Source organism: Kryptolebias marmoratus, linkage group LG10 (assembly GCF_001649575.2).
Source record: "Kryptolebias marmoratus isolate JLee-2015 linkage group LG10, ASM164957v2, whole genome shotgun sequence".
NCBI lineage: Eukaryota > Metazoa > Chordata > Actinopteri > Cyprinodontiformes > Rivulidae > Kryptolebias > Kryptolebias marmoratus.
Genome location: NC_051439.1, coordinates 21,166,137 through 21,176,664, shown reverse-complemented (window position 1 = coordinate 21,176,664; position 10,528 = coordinate 21,166,137). Strand labels below are relative to the sequence as shown.

General features: G+C 40.1%; 1 protein-coding gene across 1 annotated transcript; it reads right to left on the bottom strand.

Annotated features, from left to right (window-relative positions):
* Nucleotides 1-2,072: 2,072 nt before the first annotated feature.
* osr1 (odd-skipped related transcription factor 1) lies at nucleotides 2,073-8,633 on the bottom strand. Its single transcript, XM_017431662.3, has 3 exons — nucleotides 8,355-8,633; nucleotides 3,234-3,938; nucleotides 2,073-2,499 (listed from the first exon to the last, which is right to left on the bottom strand). Exons 2-3 carry the CDS (start codon nucleotides 3,905-3,907, stop codon nucleotides 2,367-2,369), a joined length of 807 nt encoding a protein of 268 aa, XP_017287151.1. The 5' UTR covers nucleotides 3,908-3,938; nucleotides 8,355-8,633; the 3' UTR covers nucleotides 2,073-2,366.
* Between the last annotated feature and the right edge of the window lie 1,895 nt (nucleotides 8,634-10,528).

The window sequence follows — 10,528 nt, the reverse complement described above, 5'->3', positions numbered from 1 at the left end:
TGCATGACGCACACAACATGGTGACACACACACACACCGGATTTTATTACAGCACACACACTAAAGTGAAACGAGGTCAGATAAACTTCTGTCAGATGATATTCACCAAACTTCAACTGGTTCACCTGCCCTTAGAGACCAAGCAGGGGATGCGTATCACCCTCTGTCTTTCAAACTAGGATGATTTTGGGCTGAGAAATGATGGAGTTAGAGCCATTTTTGTCAAACTTTTAAAAAATGTGCAATCTTAATTAATATCACCATGTGTGTGAAAGACTCTAAGCTACTATTACATCATATTTTAGCTGAAAAGCTGTATAACAGAGTAACTGAGTAAGGGTTTACGCCAACATTTGGTGTCAAAGTTTCAAACAAATATGTCCTGCTATATCAAATTTTAGCTAAATATCAGGTAAATTTAGGAATATATTGAACATTGTGGGAGTGTTGTAGGTTTAGCTCTTCAGACTAATTTCCAAAAAGAGAAACCAGAGAGTGTGTTCCAACTTTTTTTTTACCTCCTTGAGAAAGTTTACTTCAAGGTTTTGGAAGGCAGGCTCTAATCTTTCATTCAGAAGGAGCAGGGTGACTTTTGTCTGGATCGTGGAACAATGGAGCAGAACTTCACACCTGCAGAGCTGCTAAAGGGGTCATGGGAGTCCAGTCAACATGTGTTTGTAGATCTGGAGAAGGCTTATGACCCTGAGGCTTTCTGTGGGGCTGTTTTGTGCCTGTATATCCGAAGCAAATGCTGTGTCTGCCTTCTTGGCACAAAGTCAGGCTTGTTTCTGGTGCAGGTTGGACTCTGCCTGTTTGTGTTTGTGGACAGTGACACAAGGCAGAGTTGTGGAAAGGAGGGTGCACCTCAGGGTCTGTGGTTCTGTTGACACATTCAAGCCTCAGCTGTCAGCATGTACTGGGGCGGTCCGTAAGACTCGGTCTTAGAGGCAGGGGGAAGAGCTCGGAGTACAGCCGCTGCTCCACCGCACCGAAAGAATCCAGCTAAGGTGGTTCAATCATTTTATGATTTGGCCACAGCTCACTTTGAGGGGAGTTCTTGGGAACAACTTGGGATTCTCCGGGAAGAGCTGGAGAACGTTGCTGCAGGGAAGTCTGGACCTTGGATAAATGACAGAGGATGGATGGATTTTTATCCTCTGTGCATTGTTACCTTTTGCAAATTCTGTTTAAACATAGGACTAAAATATTTAGCATATAACTGTACTCTCAGTCACGTAATTTGGAGTCATTGTTTTGTTTACAGAAAATGAAAATGTGTTTATGTCATCAGCCCTTCATAATAACCAAAGAAGTATATCCATGCTCACCCTTTAAAGTAAAGTACAAATTATCTCAAAGCTTATGTGTTAACAAGGTCCTAGTAGCAAATCATTATTTCTAGTAAAGCGACTGATAAAATCCAACATCTGTGACTCATAATACAAAACCTAAAAGCTGAATATATTTTGGAAAAATTACTCAAAATGAGTTTTAGTAATTTTCCACTAACCACCAGAAAAAACTAACCTCCAGTCTGTTATTTCCTCGTCAATATGTTCTTCTTTTGGTGTGAAAATTAAATCTTTCAGCACTTTTATCAGTTTGTTTCTGACATAACAACAAAGATGAGATACATAGTTTGTTAAAGGGAGCATTAAGCAGAACACAATGAGAAACGCTACATTTAGGAGCATCCGGCTTATAAAAATAATGTTTATATTGTTATCATTATGATGGAAACATAAGATGAGCTGCACTTTATGAAGCTAATTAAGAATAAAACTTACACAGCAAACCAGATACAGTAAAATAGTTTATTTAAAAATGATTATTCAATTTAAAAATAAGTTTAGGAAATCCAGTGATATATGTCAATAATTAATAATCAGATTAAAGTGCAAAAATACAATTTGATATAATGCATCTGTACAAAAATAACATTGAACTGTAATATTTAAAAGGAGGGAAATGTATTTCGCTAACATGGCTTTGATCATTTTCAATTTTTGCTTAAACAAATTAATAAAATCGCATACAGGTAATGTCCCTCTTTGGATTATAAGCTTTTGAACAAGGTTTTGGTGCTGAGCAGCCACAGGAGGGTTTTTTTAAGGTCCATTTCACATTCCACACATCCACTGGGGTCTCTGCCAAGTCAGGCTTTGATAACTAAGCATACACCTCTTCACGAAGGCATATTTTGGTATTATTGCTTTAAGAGGTGGCTGGTGGAACATTTCATCCTTGAAGAATGTTTGCACAGAAAGCTGCACCTCAAATGGCTGAGATGAAAAAAGTCATTGGCTGTCATCTTTGGTCATTTTGTTTTTCCAGTGTCCTGGTCCTGGCCTTGCTGCTGTGCTGAATCACTTAATCTTGGCTGGCTTCAGTTCCTTGACCTGCATGTGTAATGTTTTGTGGACTGCCAGCGTCCTGGACTGACAGAATCCCTTTCCACACTCTTGACATTTGAAGGGTTTTTCCTTGGAATGGATGTACCTGTAGGGGGAAACGCAACAAAACGGAAAATTAGAACTTAATTCCTGTTGAAGATTTCAATGCATCTCATGTGAATTAAATATGCTTTTGTAAATATGTCAAGTGTTTTTGCAGTCAACTGCCATATTCAGGAAATGTTTGACATGAATGGAAGCAACATCTTTACAGAGCAAAGACTGGGTTCATGACACAAGTTTAGAAAGTCTTTCTTTGATTGCGTTTCGAAAGCATCAAATGCAGCTGTTTTACTGGGGCCACAGATGTCACTTTTCAACGCAGTAAGCTAAGGAATTCATCCAACAAGTGTCCCAAAGCGACGGTGAATTTAAGTATCAGCGCTGTAAGATTTACGCAGGAAGATTTATGAGTTAACGTAGAACTCATAAATCTTTTCAGTTTTGGAAGAGATCTGAGTTTTGTGTGTTTGTCTTTGCACCGTAGTAACTAGGAATAATCATCAGGTGTTTTTTTTTATTTATTTTACCTCAGACCTGTAGAGTAAGCTTTCTTTCAGCATGAGGATTTAATTGGTCCAGTCAGTAAAGTCTGATTATAGGATGTTGAGCATGCAAACGACCAGAGGAGCTGATCAAGATTCAACAATTCTAATGGTGTTTGTTTTGCTGTTGGTGTCTCACATTAATGGTTACCAGATTGACTGTATTTGACACTAAGAGAATAAGAACAAAGTGCTGCACTGATTCAACGAGCCTTCGCTCGAGCAGGTTTCCCACCTGTGGTCCCTGAGGTGGTCCTGTCTTCTGAAGGCCTTGTGGCAGATGTCACATGTGTATGGCCTCTCATCTGTGTGTGTCCTCTCATGGATCAAAAGGTTGTAGGATTTGGTAAAATGCCGGCCGCAAAACTTGCAAACAAATTCCTTCTTCGTCTTGGAGGGCAGTCGACCTCGGCTGGACTTGCGCTCTGGCGAGGACAGTTTGGTCCCGTCCAGCAGGCAGCCCAGGCTGGCTGAGGTCTGGTGTTGGGCCGAAATCTGTGCCGCAGCACGAGCAGGACCCATCATGCTCAGATCCTCCACCTTCAGATGGTCCTCCTGCGTGGCTGCTGCCGCCAGGTTGGCAAAATCAAAGCGGGGTTTGCTCTTAGAGCTCTGCAGCAACCCTGCTGAGTCTAGTTTAGGCTGCAGGAGGTGGGGGAATATGGGGATCGAGGCCATGGAGGAGAAGTGGGGAGGCAGCTTGGAGATGGTGCATCGAGGGAAGGCCAGCGGCTGATAACCGAGGGTCCAGTGGTGAAGCTGGATGGCATGAAGGGCGCTGAAGCTGTAGATGCTCTGAAAATGATCTGCCGGGATCTGGAGACCCGTGGAGCTCTGGATGAGGGAGCAGTTGGCCAGCTGAAGGGACGGGTGAAGAGGGACTGGAGCTGGCAGAGTCTTACTGCCCATGGCTGCTGCGGCGGCGAATCCAGAAGGTCTTCTGATGGAAACACAAAACAGAAGCAGATTCGTAAAACTTTACTTTACAGCTTTAAAGAAGGTGAGAGAATCTGGACTGATGAATGTAAAATCCCAGTCAGCTGGTCAGGTTCCTTCCAGCTTTTAGACGTTTGACTAAATCTACAAACTGCTTGATATCTGCACTTATCACAGCTGATGGATCTCACAGGTGCACAACGGCAAAGATTAAAACCAATGAAGGTGTATTTGTAGACCAAATGTGTCAGTAAATGAAAATATGAAGCAACTGCCAGCATTCACACACATGCTGTCAGAAAGCTGTGTGTGTTTCCTGTTCCCAGAAACATGCCCGGGGCTGTTGAGACAGAATGACAGCATTCAGCCAGAGAAATACCTGCGAGCTGTTACATCAGGTGTGATAACCTGCAGGAACAATAGACAATAATGTGTCTTTGTCTGAGGCAGACGATGACGAGCGCGAGCAACAGCAGCTCCAGGTTTCACAGCGAGCGCAGCCAACGAGCCACGCCTCAACTCGACGTACCACACATCAGACCTGCTTACTTCCCTGCAACTGCCACATGTTTGTACCAGGCTTTACTTCTAATATAAGACCTTAATGTGCATGCATACATGAAGAAGTCTCTTGAAATATCTTAAAATGGCGATCAAATTTAGATTCCTTCATTGAGGGTGCTGGCTGAACAGTTTAAACTTGTAATTTTATACTCAAAGCCCTTTTTTGGTCATAAAACCAGCTGCTTACATCTGACTTCTCCATGCAGGAGGAGAGTTCAGTCCTGCATCGAATAACTCCGCAGTAATGGCAGGTATTCATGAAAACAAGACCTCGGAGCACACGCAGAATTGCACATTTAACCAATGTAACATCTCCCATGAAGGCTCTGAAACAGACAGCAGCACCTCACAGACAAAAACAAGAGGAGTTTAGTTGATTTTAACATTAATTCTCAGTTCTGATCTCTGCTGTCCAGTCAGGAAAAAAGGCCAATTACATCCAGAAGTTTTGGTTATAAGAAACCACAGGAGACATGATAACTCCATCATGTTATGCCCTCTGGAAGGCAGCAGATATAACCCTGGTTCTGTTTGTTGTAGCCCTCAGAGCAGTGAAAGGAAACACGCTTTTACAGGTGTAGCCATGTTCAAACAAATTTTCTTCACCCACTGTCTGTGTAAAACAGCATGACTTGTTCAAAACTTTAAATCTTTACTTGTTGTTCTGTTAGGTTTAGGGATTAAACACCTTTTGGTTAGCGTTAATAACCCTAAAACCAGGCTTCTAACACTTATTGGTTGATGAATATTTAACATCTGTTGATGTTTGCATCTATGTTGTTGTAGAAATGCATTCATGGTCCACGCAGTTCGAAACGACGACTAACAATCTGCTTTAAAGTAAACATGGAAACATAAGAACGGCGTCTGTGTTTTAGGTTTTGTAAACTTGATCTGGCTCGTCTGCACAGAAGCCAACCGAGTTACCATCATCGCTGCGGCACAAACCAGTTCAGTAACATAACTAAAGTGTCGGTAGGGAAATTTCTCGTAACGTAACTTCCGTTCATATATGGGACGTGATTTGTGGTTAACCGATTAATTATTAACTGTAAACAGTTTTGGTAAGTTTTACTAAAAGTTGCGTATTAATCGTAAAACCTTGGAAAAAAATATAAATCCTTCACGTTTAAAGTCGTTTGTTGTCAGTGAATAAATAATATTTATTAAACAGATTAACTTTACTTCTTTTATTACTGCAACCTATGTTTAAATGTGTTTGAAGAAAATAGCAAGGGGCAGATCATTATTTGTATTTTAATAATAAAGTCTGATGTCTTGATATTGGAAAAAATGTAAAACGGTGCTAATTTATGTAAGTTTTATCATGAATCTTTGAAACTGATCGAACAGTTTAACCCTGTATTTATCAGTTAATAACAAAAACATGAAGAAAAAGTAGATTTGTAAGTAGCTTTTGACACAGCAGCTTGTGACTAACCCATAAAAACTCTTTAACGATGTAATTGTTTTGCTGAGCGGGTATCAGGTGAAAGAAGAGAACCTGATCTCAACAAGCATGTGTCGAATGTGTGGTCTAAAATCTTCCGCCTGAAGTGTTTTATTTGATAAGGCATCAAAAACATCAGTTCCTTTGCAGCAGGGGAAGAGTTCAGACGAACAAACATCAACATTTTTAGGGAAAAGCATTATTAAAAGAAGTACTCTCCCTCTAAATTTTAGGTATTAATGAAAAAATCATATCAAAAATGTGTTTAAATGTCCTTTTTTTGTTATTTCATGCCACAGTGTAGGAGGCTGTTTATCTACCTGCTTTAAGATGAGCCTTTTGAGCTATTTTCATTGACCAAAACTGTCCTAAAAGAAGAGTTTATCAGAGTATAGATGTTTTAATCAGCTGAACTCAAGCAGCTCATCCTCTGAGCTGAAGCTTGTTAATGAGGAGCAGCGGAGCTCGAACAGCCCCCCGCCGACTCCTCCTCTCTGATCACCACGCAGAAGTAATTGACTTCCACGTACAAGGGGAGGGGGGTCACTGAAGAAGAAACGGTTTCTGTTAACTCCTCGATGTCCTGCTTTAGCCCGGGGGGACCCAGCCCGACGTGGGGCCCCGCGGTCCGGTCCAGACTGAGAGATTCAGCACCTCACAGAGCTTTGTAGTGACGCTGCTTCTCACCTTCTCCTGATGTCAAAGGAATCAAAGGTTTACTGGAGTTTTCTTGCATTTGAACTTCAAATTTAGAGCTTTAACATAAGAATTAAAGGAAATACTGGCAAAGGAACGAGGAACACCCTGATTTAAACTAAAACCTTCGAATAGAACAGCAACATCTTCTGGGTTTTGGTGTTTTTTTTGTCCTAACTAGTGTTAAAAAACTAAAACCCTGTGTTAGAAGTCCATAAGGCTGAGGCAGAGCTGAAGTTTTTCTTTAAGTTGGAGCTCTTGGCTGGATGTGAGGGCGACTCGGGGAGGTGTGGTTAGAAAGTCTGGACAGCGTGTCTCTGGAGAAATGATGCAGTGAGGCTGCAGAGCTGTTGAAGCTGCAGCAGTGATTTAGGAACATGATGATAAATGCTTACATATTTTCAGAACACATCTTCCCTGTGGCCAAAACGCTGATGAAAGAATTATTTTTTTTATTCATTAAAACGCAGAATAACAAACACCTTTCAGAGCAGCAACTGCAGACGTCTTGTTTTCGTTTCGCCCTAAAAGTTTAAAGTTTTTGTTGAACATTAACTGTGAATATTTCCAAATTTCTCAGCTGTGATCTAACATGCTGCAGAGTTCGCTGGAAATTTAACAAAAAGCTGCGCTAAGGTCTTGGACTTGCTGCTGATTTTGTCATCTGGGTGTAAAATGAAAAAGAGAAATGAGCAAAACTTCCAACACGGGACAAACGGATGAACGGAAAGTTAAAGAAAAAGGAATTTACAAAAGTGTTGCAGTCAATAAAAACTAAAACGAAAAAGTGTAAAAAGAAACTGGTATGTTAGTGCCAAAAAACAAGAGAATAAACTGGAAGATTTGTTGGTTTTAACCAAAAAAAACTTTGCATATATTAACTTTTTATACATACACACATTTGAATTTGGCTGTATGAAATTAAATTGAATTTAATTGAAAATATTCTTCACAAACACCCCTGAAATGATCTTTGCTGTGAATTACACTGCATGCACCTCCAAAATAAAACAGAATTTAATGTGTTACAGGAATAAATATGTCATAAGGCTCTGTTAGACTAAAAACTATTTGTAAAATAAAAGGCCTAAATATGAGCAGATGACATGATCAAAGCAGCCCCGATCTGATAATTGACTTGTCTTGTAGGTGAGGATTACTTTGGAGGCTCCCCTCAGCATGATGTGACCCCTGACCTGTCAGGTTTCACCCTCAGACCTGTTTAATGTTTCCAAACTTCAGTAGATCCTGCTTTTAGCGGAGCTGCGTGATGAATCAGAGAGTGTGAAGCTGTTTATTCAGACCAAACTTCATTTAAATCTCATAAGGGTTTGGGTTTAACAAGCCAAAATAAAACACTAATTTGCTTTTAAAATAAAAACTGTTGTTTTCTGTTCCTGTGGACACTTTTAGAGAAATTTATTCAAAATAAATGCTGCAAGAAAAACTGCTATTCCGCTGTTTTTTGGGGGGGTGGTTATTTTTTAAACTGTTTTAGATTTTGAAGAAAACTATTTCTTTTTAACATCTATTAAAACTGATGAAAATCTTTGATCCAGAGTCACCTGAAGGATAAACACCTGCTGCGCTCCGCCTCGGATGGTAAAAAAGGTTCTTTAGAAATACTAATAATAAAAAAAAATATGTCACCAGAATAAAAGTGTTGGTTGGTATTTAAATGTAAAAATAAAAAAAGCAAAGAAAACTTACCAATAACAGATGAGATGGACCGGGTCCTCCTACAGGTCTTTGCGCGGCCGTTAGAACCGGGATGGACGCGTTAATGGGTCGGTGGGTCCGGCTGCATGTTCTCACGGGTTCTGTTGGGTTCTGCTGTGTTCTGCTGTGTTCTGCTGTGTTCTGCTCTGCTCTGTTCCGACCCGTCTTGTCGCGCCTCTGCGCTCCGCCGCAGCGCTCCGCGCCTCTTTATCTGGGCCCTTCAGTCCGACACCTCCTGGCACGTCCCACAGCCAGCCCATAATACCTCCGGCCCAAACACAGCAACTCACCAAGAAGCGGAACTTTACAGAGAACTTGTTGTTTCGGCTGCAGCCTGCTGATGCTTCTCAGGCTCCTGGACATAAACTGATGAAATGTGACATTACCTGGAAAATAAACCCCAAAACAGCTGTTTTTTCCTGTTTGTTCCTCAAACACAGCCTGATTTTATTTTTATTTTTTTTTACTTTTAACAACAAATCAACAAATGATGGTGTGTGAGAGAGACAGTGTGTGTGTTTGCGATTTAAATCATTTTTAACTGATCAGTCTCAGATCAGCGCAGCTCCATTGATCCAGAGAGAATAAACTAAGTGTTTGAGAGCTACGCCCCCTGCAGGCCTGCTAGGTTACTGCAGCAGCACTGAGCCTGTTTAATGATGGTTTAATTTAAAGTAATTTATTCCGAGGTGACGAGACTTAGCCTTAAGGAGGAACTGTTCTTTATTCCTTATCTAAGCAGGGCATCAGTGGCAGGTTGTTACTAATGTCTCCAACCCTCACATCTCATTTCAGAAGCTGTGCTGGGACGGTTACAGCTTCAGATGTTTGTCACTGAGGAAAAAAAAGGAAGCATATAATAAACACATAAGGAAATTAGTTAATGTTAGTTAGGAAAAGTGAAAAATCTGAATATTTTTTTACTAATTTAAACATTACTGCAAACCAAACGATGAAGAATCAAACCAGCGGTCTTTGAAGGAACAACAACCTCGTGTATGTGTTGGGGATGACTCTCAACTACTACCACACTAAATATTACCTCAATATCTGCAGAAATGATTAAGGTGGAGCCACTTCTGTGTTGGCGAAGGTCGATTAGCTTGAGTGGCCATCTTGAGCTGGCATGACTCCAAAGGTTCAGGAGTTTTAGACGTGGATCCAGAGATTATTTTCTAAGATTAGTTTCACAATCTGTCCAGACGTTCATAAAACAAACAAACAAATAAACAAACACCACACAGACACAACAAAAACAGATGATTGGTGAACCCACATTTACCAATCACGTATATTCTGTCTGTTTTTAGCTTTACTTTCTTACAGTGTTTCTGTAAATCAGCCTCTGGTTTACCTTCATTTTGGATTTAGTGAATTTAGTCTTTTTTTAAATGATATTTTCTACTGTTTAAACTATATGATGAAAATTCCTGTTTTGTTTTGTTTTTTCATCCCTTTGTTTATGGCAGCAGTTTGTTCAAACTCGATGAATCACAGAGGAGGTGAAAACGCTCCAAAAGATTTTCTGTCATGTTTGTCTGATGTGGAAGCCACTCCTTTAATCATGATTTAGCGTTTCATAATTATGACATAAAATCTCAAAATTATGACTCATAAATATGAGATGCTAAATCGTGACTTTGAGATAGTAACTTATAATGATTTAGAGTTTTTTCTTCTTTAAAGTGATAGAAATGGGTTTTCACAGTTATATAAATGTTCAAACTTAAAGTACTGGAGGAAGACAACAGTAGGCTCCTTTTAGTCTAAAATAGTCTGTAAAAGGATATTTGTTTGTTTTTTTAAGTTGTGTTTTCTGAAGTGGAGCATTTATTGGACACTTCTGCAATAAAAAGGTGATCTTTAACTGTGTCAATATGTGTTTTTGCACAATGTCAGCTTTAATAAGGATGTATATTGCACGAGGGTTCGAGCATTCCTTATATTTTATCTGTTCAGATCTTATTTGTTGTTTTTCAGCTCATTAAATCCTGATCTCACGCAGAGCAGACCTCACCTCTTCTTTATCTCCTCATCTGATCGTGTCTTTGGGATTTTTTCCTCCCTGGATGCTGTGACAGAATCCTCACTGTAGTTCAGCTCTCGCGTTTGAGTTGGAGCCGGGGCATGATGGGAACGTGTAATTTTACGATCACATGAAACCA